Source organism: Chiloscyllium punctatum, chromosome 25 (assembly GCF_047496795.1).
Source record: "Chiloscyllium punctatum isolate Juve2018m chromosome 25, sChiPun1.3, whole genome shotgun sequence".
Classification (NCBI taxonomy): Eukaryota; Metazoa; Chordata; class Chondrichthyes; order Orectolobiformes; family Hemiscylliidae; genus Chiloscyllium; species Chiloscyllium punctatum.
The window spans coordinates 63,113,904-63,126,986 of record NC_092763.1 but is presented as its reverse complement, the minus strand read 5'-3'; the positions used below and the strand labels follow the sequence as shown (position 1 = coordinate 63,126,986).

At 39.5% G+C, this 13,083-nt stretch overlaps 1 protein-coding gene across 7 annotated transcripts in view; it reads right to left on the bottom strand.

Moving 5' to 3' along the window:
- Positions 1 to 13,083, bottom strand: part of atrx (ATRX chromatin remodeler) — a 245,380-nt gene that overhangs the window by 76,448 nt on the left and 155,849 nt on the right. For all 7 annotated transcript variants that reach the window (XM_072595413.1, XM_072595410.1, XM_072595412.1 and 4 more), the window contains 3 exons: positions 8,461 to 8,636; positions 7,979 to 8,096; positions 2,439 to 2,566 (listed from right to left, as the gene is read on the bottom strand). In XM_072595413.1, coding sequence (XP_072451514.1) covers positions 2,439 to 2,566; positions 7,979 to 8,096; positions 8,461 to 8,636 — 422 coding nt within the window. The remainder of the gene's footprint in view (positions 1 to 2,438; positions 2,567 to 7,978; positions 8,097 to 8,460; positions 8,637 to 13,083) is intronic.

Below are 13,083 nucleotides of genomic sequence, written 5' to 3'. Positions count from 1 at the left end.
CTCACCTTTGCCCAGTCACTCTCAAAGGTCTGGTATGCTGCTGGTGTGTTCCATGAAGACTGATGCAAAGTATGTATTTAGTTCCTGTTATTTGTTCCTCATTACTACTTCTGTAGCCTCAATTCCTAGTGGTCCAATGTCCACTCCTGTCTCTCTTACCTTTTATATATCTAAAAAAAAAACACTCTTCCAATCTTCTTTCATATTACTAAATAGCTTGTCTTCATATTTTATCTCCTCCATCACATATTGCTTTTTTAAATAAAATTGTCCTCTGCTGGTTTTTAAAGGCTTTCCACTAATCTTCATCCCATTGTTTACATTATACTGTCCTTGACCTCCCTTGTCAGCCACGATTACCTAGTCTTCCCCTTAGTATGCCTTTTTTCCCCTTACGCTGAATGCCTCCTGTACTTCTCAAATTTCTCCCCAGAAATTCCTCCAATTGTTGTTCTGTCAACTTCCCTGCTAGGCTCTCCTTCCAATCAACTGTGGCCAGCTCCTCCCTCATATCTACAGTTACCTTTAATCAATTGTAGTACCATAACATTGGATTCCAGTTTCACACTCTCAAACTGCAGGGCGAATTCTATCATATTATGGTAACTGTCCCTTTGGGGTTCCTTAACCTTAAGCTCCCAAATCAAGTCTGCCTCATAACATCACTACATCGAGAGTGGCCTGTCCCTTAGTGGGCTCTACCAGAAGCTGCTCCAAAAAAAAAAAATCTCATGGACATACCACAAATTCCTTTCCTTGGAATCTGCTACCAACTTTATTTAGCAGTCCACTTGCATATTGAAGTCCCCCATGATTATTGTAAGAGTGCCTTGCCTATCACATGAATTATTTTCTGCCCCACATCCTGACTACTGCGAGGAGGCATGCACGTAACTGCCATTAGGGAGATTTTTTCCTTTCCTATTAAACTGACATTATCTCCCAGCAGGTAGGAGTTATACTTCATACTGAAAATAATCCCTCCAACAGACCAAAATTTAACTTTCCATACATGAAGTGTTTGCAGTCTTGACAGCAAGTTACATGTTTTTAAAATAGAAACAGAAAACACTGCAAACTGATTGAATCTGTGGGGAGAAGCGTTAACGCTTCAGATCAATGACCTTTCGTCAGAAAAGTTAATGGACTTGAACCTTCAACTTGGTTTCCCCTTCACATGAGAACTTCCAGATTGGTTTTTACTGTCAACTCAGTTTTGATTATGTTGTGTTCTTCATTTACATGCTTCATTTGATTGAATACTGCTGAATGATGCAAAATTTATTAATCACCAAATGAATTAGAGGTAAAATTAAATAGCTGCAAAGGAAAAGTATTTATTTGAGAGTTTAAATTTTTTTTCTGTAAATTTGTGAATAGTTTTATTAAAACAAATTAACTTTCAGCAATAAAGATATATATTTTTAAAAATCAGTCAAAGATTTGACTTCTGGCCACTATCTTCGAAGGACATAGCTATAGCCAGACAGGACAAGCGATTCACAAGCATAAGGATTTCTAGTATTAGTGATACACATTCAGTCCATCACAGCTAGAGTCATGGTCACTGTACACCCTTATGAGATCTACAAATGGGTATTGAGAGCAAATATTCAAATTAGTCCATTCTAAGAACATGGTCAACTTACTAAATGGAGTGGGCTTCCAGTGCAATAATTTTCAAAGTACTGTAAAAGACTGCAAACTCCCTTTGCATTTGAAATTCCATTTTGTTTTACTGGTTTGAGTGATTTCAGCCAAATTTAGCTAAAGATAGTCAAAAAATAATAGCATCTCTAGGCCATTCTAAACATCATTGATGGTTTTCTGATGTTACTGTTTAAGTTACTAAACCCAAATGCTAATGAAAGCAGATAACCAACACCGGCATTTTTTCCCCCCAACACCACTTTTAAATGTCTGCTGCGAGGTAGCAAGATTAATTCCATTCAAACCAGAAAGATTCATGGGTTAACTGAAACATATAGCCACCAACTGTCTTATGTAATTGATTTGTTCTTTTTAAAAAACTTCAGCCAAAATGGTTATCCATCAGAATATTTTACATAAAATTGAAATAGTTAATATTCACTTTTCCCCCATTCATTCAAAGGATTAAGGCTTCACTCATTCCTAATTGCCTAAAGAGTTAAAAGTCAACCATATTACTGTCTGTGTCACAGGTAGGCCAGACTTGGTAAAGATGATGACTTCCTTCGTCAAAAGGACATTATGTGTGAATCACTGGAACTTTCCCTGACAAGTGGAAACATATTCGTGGTTATCATTTGGTTCTTAATTCCAGATTTTTATTGAATTCAAATTCCACATTTGCCATGGCAGGATTTGAACCCGGTTCCCCAGAACATTATCTGGGTCTCTGGATTAACAGTCCAATAATACAACTAGGCCTTTGCCTCCCTATTAATTTACAGTACCTTGTTTTCTTTGCTAATATAGTCCAACTGCAGGCACCAAGGATGGGTCCATATCCTGCTCAGCATCTGGAAATCTTGGAAGAGTCTTGTTCCTGTCTTCCCCCTTCCACCTTCATTAGTCCCCACTCCTGAAAGTAAAAGCTGTAACCTTGAGATTGAGAAATCTTGTACACTCCTTTCAAGAGGTAAGAAAGCTAGTTTACCTCAAAATTATTTCAGCTCTAGCAAAAATAACATTCCACTAAGCAGTTAGACAAAGCCTTTTGTAACATGCACATGTTAACCAATAGTGGTATTCAAGTACAAAATATTTTAAAGTAAGACTATTTTCATAAGAAAACCAACAACTCATTCAATAAGAAAAATTTAAAAAGTCCTATACTGATCTTGTATCCTGCATTTCTGTATCGCAAACTTCAGAATGAGAAAGCTGAGAAGCTAGGTATTACTCCAGAGATTTCAGTACATGACACTTTACTGTAACACTGAGGGAATGATGCTTAATAAGAGCTGCCATCTTTCAGGGAAGACAAGTGGCTCTTCTAGGCTTCAAAAGGCTAGACTTCCCATTTGATTACATGCATGTGCACTTGCCTCCTTAAGCTATGACATTTAATAAGTGTGAATGTGGGAACTCCTGAGGTAGGCAATCTGCATCTCTACCACCTCTAGAGTGGCTGGTCTTAAAAGGACAGCTGAACATTTCACTGAAAAAGCCAAATCGACACATTTGAGTCCCAACTTGAAGGGGTTAGGGAGTGAGGGTGTGCACGTGCTCAAATTAGAGCTGTCTTTAATGACAAAGTTAAAAATCACACAACACCAGTCTACAGTCCAACAGGTTTATCTGGACATAAGCTTTCACAGCATTGCTCCTTCATCAGATAGCTAGTGAGGCAGGATCATAGGACACAGAATTTATAGTAAAAGATCAAAGTATCACAAGACTCATGCAATGTATTGAACAAACCTAGATTGCTGACAAGTGTGTGGCCTGCATTTGATTTGGGACAGCATGATGGCTCATTGGTTAGCACTGTTGCCTCACAGCACCAGGATCCCAGGTTCAATTCCAGCCTCGGGCGACTGTCTGTGTGGAGTTTGCACATTGTCCCCATATCTGCGTGGATTTCCTCTGGGTGCTCCAGTTTCCTCCCACAATCCAAAAATGTGCAGGTCAGGTGGATTAGCCATGCTAAATTGCCCATCATGTTAGGTGCATGAGCCAGAGGGAAATGGGACTGGGTGGGTTACTCTTCGGAGTGTCGGTGAGGACTTGTTGGGCCGAAGGGCCTGTTTCCACACTGTAGGTAATCTAATCTGATTAATATGTAAATCCCAGAACTTCAAGTCACATTCCCAAAACAACTAAAGGTGTTGTATTAAAAAAAGTGGCATCTCCGCTCAGACAATGCAGTAAAGGTGTGAGATTAGAGTCTTGTCTGTATTCCAACCTTGAGTCAGACTGGTTCTATTTCCAAAGAAGGAATTTATAAAATGTCACATGGACTGACTGCCTACAGATTGTGAACTTTTTGAACAAAATACAATGATCTGCAAATACAAATTCACCCATAGACTTGTGCATGCGTGTGTTGGGGATGGGGGACAACTTGTGTATGAGGCAGAGGTCACGTGAGTGTAACAGTGTGATCATGTGTAAGAGTGTTATGTGTGCATACACACACACACTTACACGTGATCATACTCTCACACATACTTTCCCTCACATGCACACACACAACTCTATGGAGTGAATTTGTAGTTCAAAAAGCACATGATCCGCAGGTGTGACATTTTATACATTCCTATTTTGGAAAGAGAACCGGTCTGACTCAAAGTTGCAATACTGACAGAATCTAACCTCACATCTCTAATGCATTGAGCTGAGATACCACTTTTTAAAATATAAAACCTCAAGTTATCTTGGAACTGTGACTTGAAAGTAGTTCTGGGATTTACATATTGATGATTCGAAACCTGTAACCCATTCTAAACGATTAAAGACTGAACAGCAATCTAGGTTAGTTCAATACATCCCATCAGTTCTATGACACGTTCATCTTTTACTATAATTTCTGTGCCCTATGATGCTGCCCCACAAGCTACTTGATGAAGGAGCAGCGCTCTGAAAGCTTATACTTCCAAATAAACCTGTTGGACTATAATCGAGTATTGTGAGATTTTTAACTTTGTCCACCCCAGTCCAATATCAGTACCTCCACATCATGTCTTTAAGGAGTCAATGTTTGAAATTCAGTTCTTATTCTCTAAATTAAATCATGTTTATTGACAGCAGGGTAGCGACACAAGCCCCACTCAATAAAAATAAACGTTCTCTGCTACATTTGCTTGAGCAATTAACGGAAAAAAGGGGATTTCACAGATATTCAGCCCGAAGTTGACCCTTATAAATTCATGTATGTACCAGTGCGAGCTTGTGGATTTGCAATCAATTTAAGATCAGCTATGCTCTTTCACACATTTTACTATTTAGTTTTATCTTCATTGAATACTGAACTTAAAAACAAGTTGGATTTAAATTATTTTATACCCACTAGTTCAAAAAAAAATCGCCAGTCCTAATGTGTACCATGTTTGTGTGGAGAGACTTCTTTATTCCTTGTTCTTCTAGTGTTAATCCTTAAACTTGTGTAATTTGTTACCATTTTGCCAATCACTGGAAGCTACCTTGGACTACTTACTTCCTCAAAATGTTTAATAATTTTCAAAATTAAATGCCATTACATTTCCATGCCATGACTTTTCTAATTTGTGCAATGTAATGATTCAGAAATAACAAAGGTGATAATGACCAACAATTTGTTTTATTCATGTTGGTTGAAGAATAAATGCTGGCCAGGGCACAGGTCACAAAGTGGGGGGGGGGGGGAGATGCTAATGAAATCAGCGAGGATAGAGATAGACAGAAGCTAAATCTGAAAAAATAATTGCTGGCAAAACTCTGGCAGCACCTCTGGGAAGAAAGCAGAGATAGAGTCACCAGACTCCAAACATTAACTCTTTCTTCCCACAGATGCTGCCAGACCTGCTGAGTTTCACCAGCAAGTTCTGTTTTTGTTTCAGATCTCCAGCATTTGCAGTTCTTTGTTTTATTTTAAGCCAAAACTGAAACCTAGAAGAGCCACTCAGAACAGATCCAGCCCAGAGAAAAACAGGCCAGTCTGTCTCTTTTAAACAGAGGCAGCCCGAGCGATTACCAGAAAACTTCTCTCAGCTGGTTTGCAGACACTAAATGAAAATGACAATTCAAGATCATTCATTGTACAGCAGCTGCAGTGCAACCATGCAAATGAAGTAACCTGAATCATTGCAAACTTCAGGAGAGCAGGAGCTGAAGGGTGCCAGCAGATGCAATTCCAACTGGAATCACAAGCACACAGATTTTTAGTTTCAATAATCTCCCAAAATTTAGAACAAAACAGTATTCGTTTCGAATCATTTAAAATTAAATAACGGGACTGTACAAAGAAAACAATTTCTAAATTCTGGCATTTCCTCTCTGAAATAGCCCTAAGCAGATCAGTTAGGCCTGTATTTCTTAATTTCATGCCAAAAATGTTTGGTTTACGTTCACCATAGTGTAACCCCAGTATGTCCACAGTTATATCATAATATACTTGAATGCAAAAAAAGTTCAATCATAATTATGAAACATCACTTAAGTAAAAGTCACAGGTTGAATGCTTCATTGTTCTTTAAGATTACAAAACAGATCTTAGTGGTTACTGTCAGTGTTTGGTGAAATATTGCACAAGTTATTCTGATTAGGCAATTGTGGCCAGTGGTAAAAGTATTCACTGATTATACAAGTATAAGCTGTTGGCTAATCATTGAAAGTTTAAAATGGATTTATCACAGACAACAAAACGGCTAGATATCTACCAACATGGCAGTATTTCAGTAAGAGTTTTTTTTGCAGGAATCCAAATTTAAGTTCAAAACTAGTGATTCAGTAACACTCTAACACTTTCATATCAACTTGCAGAGTTGTGCCATCTTAGTGCACACACTTGTTACCAATTCTCCGGGAACACTATTCGAGTACTAAATACATTTCACCCTCTCTCTTCATTTCTTCAATATTGAGGCACTGCTGTGAATGAAGATTCTCTTCAGCCAGTGTTTAGCTTATATTTTTGAAAATTACTTCTCTGTCCAGCCTCCTATATAATTGATCTCAAGCACCATGAGTCACATCAGATCACACTCGCTTATCACTCATGCTGGATGACCATCCCCAGCTCATCCTTGGTTCTCAAATCACTCTAAGGCCTTGTCCTTCCATATAGCTGCCAACTATGCCACAAACCTCACGAGACAGGTTTTGCTTCAATTCTGGCCTCCTCAGCATCCCCAATCTTAATTGCTTCATCACTGGTGGCAGTGCAATCAGTTACCCAAGCTCTGAATATCCTCCCCAACTTAACCACCTTTCTACCTCACCTTGCTCCTTAAGATACTTCTTTGAACTAAATCTTTGGAAGCATTTGGTCATCTGGTCAAGGTCTCATGCAGCTCCATGTCATTTTCGTAATACAATATTCCTAAGGAACACCTTGGGTGATTTCTTATATTAATGGCCCTGCATAAATACAAATACACAAACGGTGTTCTCAGTCTTTCAGATGACATCACTTTCTCCCTCCATGTTGCAGATTTGTCTCATTGTGTCTACATATTTTCCCACGTCTCTTCACTTTTCTATTTATTCTTTTGAACAGGCTATGGACAGATCTACACCCTCACAACCAGAACTCCCACCTAAATCTGTAGGTTCTGAACTCATACCTATTGTTGCTTCAGTGCCACTCCTTTCTGCTGCCAACATTAAATACACACCCAAGCAGCTGCACCAATCCATCTTCAAAATCGGCAAGTTGCTTATAGAATCATGTTCCACCCTGGCAGTTCACCAATAATAATTATAATGAAGGCCAATGAAAATCAACCAAGTATCGCTGACTCCTTTCGGCAGTGACCAGGCACAGTCTGCACACTGTATCACACACAAAGGTCACCTCCTTGAATTTGTTTAAATTGTTTTTTTTCAAAAAAGGCTGACATATCTAAAACATTTTCAATTTTAGTATGTTTCTGCGAAATTGAGAGATGCCTTAAGACATGGTTCAAAGATACAGCTTGCAGCAAACCAATAAATCAGGGAGAAAGAACTGATAGCCAGCAACAGAAACAGAATAACTCTTGGATCTACATCCACATTCCAGTACACACTCTGCAATGTCTAGACAGCAGGAAGACCCAACTCCAAATTACCACACATTACAATGCAATTCCTCTGTCACTCTGAAAACACAGATAGGGAACCATACTGTACTTCCCAGAGATTTTTTTTTCCCTCTAGTACAACCCACTCCTTTTATAAATAACATGTGGAGATGATCAGAGTCAGCTATTTCCTACAGTTCTTAGACAATAACTAGACGAAATTACAACAGCCCTAACTAATATTAATGAATTGCAATTATCGTGCATTAAAAAAAAACTTTGTTACATACCTGTAAAATGATCAAGGTAGTACTGATAAAGTTTGCACTGAATTGGCATCATTCTCACAGAAAGAACATACTCATATTTCGGAGGCAAGAATTTTGTAAGCGCAGTGTAATCCTTTCGCTATTTGATACAAAAAAGTGTAAAATTTTATAATCAGAATTGGAGGGTTGGACACACATGTACAGGTAGAGAAAATTACCCCAAAAACTCTGAAAATAAAACCAAAGATTTAAAATTAATATAAACAAGACACAGTTATCAGGAGAAGAATTAGGACGCAAATGGCAACCCTTCGTCCCCAACCTTAGATTATTACATCTAGTTAAGAGCATTAGTGGTGGTTGAAAACCCAAGGCAAAACAGCAACAAGCAATGCAGGTTTAACTGCACAAAATAAGACGAAACAGAAGAAGAACATTAGCAGCCAAAAGTAGGAAGGTAGAGGAGCTAAAACAGAAACTGTTTCAACGACGATGGTAAATACCTGTACACAGCCTGCTAGCATTTCATACAAGATGTGAGCACGTTTCTTCATTACTCGCACGTCCACTAAAGTGGAATCAGCGCACTGGCCATTTTGAATGGGATTCATGAACCTGTTTCTGAATTCTTTAATCGAACCAAGAAGGTTTTCTTTAATGAAATTCACCATACAGTGATCTGTAGGAGAAATATTTCAAGCATTTAATCTTTTCACAACAGGACTAATTAATCTAATCCATATATATGGAAACACAATAAGACAAATAGTCTGCTCTTCCCCATGCTGTAGTAAAGAATTGAAGTGTTACTTCTATCGTATAACCAAAATTCCCTCTATTTGCATTTGTACAGTGACCAACAGGAGTAAACATACAAAACAGCAAAAGAAAAAAATCACAAGGTGACTAAAATCTTTTACGAAACTGCACGTTTCAAGAGTTTAATGAAGGGAAAGGTGTAGCAGTGGTGAAATCTCAGAAGGGGCTTTAAGAACTTAAGCTCATGGCTGTCAATGCTTGGTTGTAGAAAGTGCACAAAAGGAGGATTTTAACAGATATGCTGAAATGAGACATAACAGGTAACATAACTGAGGTGTAAATAGATCATTTGTGTAATGGAAAGGTATGAGACCATGAGCTTAGCTCATGGATAAACTGAACACTTGGGTTGCTCAGTTAAAAGACTGAGAGAATGTAATTTACAGAAAAGGCTGAAGATAATAGCCTGAGTCTTGTCTGAAGTTTAACTGAAGACTTGACCTGGAGGTGCTGGCATTGGCTTGGGGTGGACAAGGTCAGAAGTTACACAACACTAGGTTATAGTCCAACAGGTTTATTTGAAATCACATGCTTCCGGAGCACTGCTCCTTTGTTAGGTGAACTGAAGAGAAGCACACAGGCACAGAACCTATAGACAGAGGGGTCAAAAGATAGTACACATGGTGTGAATGGAGTGTCGACAGGCTGAATAACAAGTCTCTGCAGGTGACCAAAAGTGTCAGAAGGTGTGAGTAAAGTGTCAACAGCTGAATAGCAAGTGAAGGGATGACCTATGATCCAATTAATTGAGGCAGAAAGATAATTACAACAAATTAAAAACAAATGGTGGTCTAGGCAAACCAAAGACTGGAATAACACAACATGTATAAAAGAGTCATATGCCAAGGGTCTAACCAAAGTAACAAGTAATCTAAAATTGTACAAACTAATTAAGGTAAAGAGAACATAAATTATCAAGGTAACTATGTCAAAACAGGACACTAAGATTTTACAGATACAGAACGGTATAGTAGGGTTATATGTAACACAACAGGAACCCAAGATCATACCTGAGGTCGTCTTCATAGGTAGAGAACTTGGCTATCAGTTTCTGCTCAGCGACTGACCTATTGTGTCTCGAAGGCCGTCTTGGAGGATGCTAGGCTGAAAATCGGAGGCCAAATGTCCTTAACTGAAGTCTTCCCAACAGGGAGGGAATACTCCTTCCTGGCAATTATTGTGCAGCGCCCATTCATTGGCTGTCATTGTGTCTGCATGTTCGCACCAATATACCATGCCTCAGGACATCCTTGACTACAGCGTATGCGGTCGGCAACACTGGCCAAGTCACATGTATATCTGTCATGTACATAGGGTGGGTGGCGTTCCCACGTGTGATGGCAATGATCTGGTATGTCTTGCAGAGGCTACTGTCGCGGTTGCTGTTGTCCCGAAGGCTGGGCAGTTTGCTGCAAATAATGGTCTGTTTAAGGTGTGGTGGTTGTTTGAGGGCGAGAAGTGGAGGCATAGGGATGTACTTGGTGAGATGTTAGTCATTATCGATAACACATTGAAGTTCGCCAAGAACATGGCGTAGTTCCTCCATTTCAGGCAAGTACTGGACAATGAAGGTTGTGTCCCGTGTTTGTCTTTTGAGGAAGTCATTGCAGTTTTCTGCTGTGGAACATTGGAACTTGCGACTGATGAGTTCAGCATCATATCACATTCTTGTGGCACTGTAGGCGTCTGCCACGTTCCTCCTGCCTGAGCAGATCCTGTGCATACGTAGGGCTTGTTCATAGGAGATGGCTTCTTTAACATATTTAGGGTGGAAGCTGCAGAATTCCTTGGAGTGGATAAACTATGTCATATTCTTCGCAGCCTTCAATATGTCATCAATGATGATGAACATCTCGCCAAGGTCATCACGACTCCATTTATTGCCTTCAAACAACCGCCAAACCTTAAACAGACCATCATTCACAGCAAACTACCCAGTCTTCAGGACAAGTGATCAGAACACCACACAACCTTGAAAAGGTAACCTCCGCAAGACATACCAGATCATCGAAATGGATACTACCATCATGTGGGAACACCACCATCATGTACGTGGCAGGTACTCATGTGACTCGACCAATGGTGTTTACCTCATGTTGCAGACAAGGATGCCCCGTAGCAAGGTCCATTAGTGAGACAATGAAGATGCCATGACAACAGATGAAAGGACAGCGTGCAACAATCACCAGACTGGAATGTTCCCTCCCAGTCAGGGGAACACTTTAGCGGTCAAGGACATTTAGCCTTCAATCTTCGGGTAAGCATTCTTCAAGGCGCCCATGGCGATACAACAATGCGGAATTGCTGAGCAGAAACTTATTGCCAAGTTCTGTATGTATGAAGGCGACCTCAACCATAATCTTGGGTTCATGTCACACTACATGCAACCCAACCCTACTATTCTGTATTCGTAAAATTTTCCATACTGTTCTGACATCCACCACCTTGATAACTTGTTATGACCGCTCTTCCTTAATAACAAATAATCCAAAACTGTATAAACTTCGGTTAGATCCTCGGCATGCAATCCTTATACCTATCATATTATTCCAGCCTTTTGGTCTGTTTTGAGCACTACTGTATTTTAAATTTTTTTGTAATTATCTCTCTACCTCACTTAATTGGATCATTGGCCATCCCTTCACTTACTAATCAGCTGTTGACACTTTACTCACACCATTTGACACTTGATCACCTGCAGTACTGCTGCACACCTGACATCACGGGTAGTTATCGTCATCATCTTTAGTAGCCTTTTGTGCAATACCTCACCAAATGCTTTTTGGAAATCCAAAAATGTTAATCTACTGGTCCTCTTATCTATCCTGCCTGTTACTTCCTCAGAATTGGAATAAATTTATCAGGCAGGATTTCCCCTTCATGAAGACATGCTTACTTATTTGATTTATACTATGAGTTTCTAAATGTTCTATGACATCTTTTATATTAGACTCCAACATGTTCCCACTTTGTGCTTCTCCTCCTCTTGGAATGTGTGTGCTACATTGGAAGAATACTACCAGCACATTTGTGGCTAGTCTTTAAAAGTCCTGGGATGCAAGGATTCTTACCCCCATTACTTTCATAGTCATATAGGAAAATATAGCAGGAGCTGTGTGTGTCATCCTTTGGGCCTGTGTCACCATTATGATGGTGGCTCATCAACTTGCTCCCACTTGTCTCTTCATGCTGGTTGACCTCTTTAGCCCTAAGCTTTATACCCAACTCCTTCTTGAAATCATGCAAGTTTGGTCCCAACTACTTTGAGTGGTATTAAAATTACACAGGCGCATCATTCTCTGGGTGAAACAATTTCTCCTCACCTGAATCCTAAATGGCTTACCCCCTATCCTTAGGCTGTGACCTGGGTTCTGGCTTCCCTACAGAATTCTGTGGTCATCTACATAATAGCCTATCATTCAGGTGAATGTCAATGAATACAATCTTATCGCATTAAAACTCTCCTGATAAGTCAATCTGATAAGCCTTAATTGTACTCCATCCAAAGCAAGAACATTCTTCCTCATTTAAGTTAAAAGATTAAAATTGCACATAATATTCCAAATGCAGACTCATTAAGGCACTTGCAATTGCAGCAAGGCATTCTTGCTCTGGACTCAAATCCTCTTGCTATGAAGGCCAACATACCATTTGCCTTCTTTACAGCTGATGCACCTACATGCTGACTTTCAACGCCTAATGTACGAGGACACCTAGGTCTCTTTGCACAACCCCTTAATTTGTACCAGATAATAAACTTCCTGTTTTTGCTACCTAAGTGGATAAGCTCACAATCATACTTGAGAAATATACTGGAATTCTTTAAAGATGTAACTTGTAGAATACACGAAAAGGAGCCAGTGGATGTGGCTTATTTAGACTTTCAGTAAACTTTCGACGAAGTCCCACATGACAGATGATCATTTTAAAATTAATGCATGTGGAATTGAGTTGTGCATTGAAATGCACATAAAACTGGTTGGCATTCAGGAAACTTGGAGTAAGAATAAATATGAGTCTTTTTTCCAAATGACTGTTATTTGTGCTAGGATCCTAGATATTCATATACTGGATTAGTGGTGCTGGAAGAGCACAGCAGTTCAGGCAGCATCCAACGAGCAGCGAAATCAACGTTTCGGGCAAAAGCCCTTCATCAGGAATAAAAGCTGAAGGGCTTTTGCCCGAAACGTTGATTTCGCTGCTCGTTGGATGCTGCCTGAACTGCTGTGCTCTTCCAGCACCACTAATCCAGTATTTGATTTTCAGCATCTGCAGTCATTGTTTTTACCTCCTAGATATTCATAGTA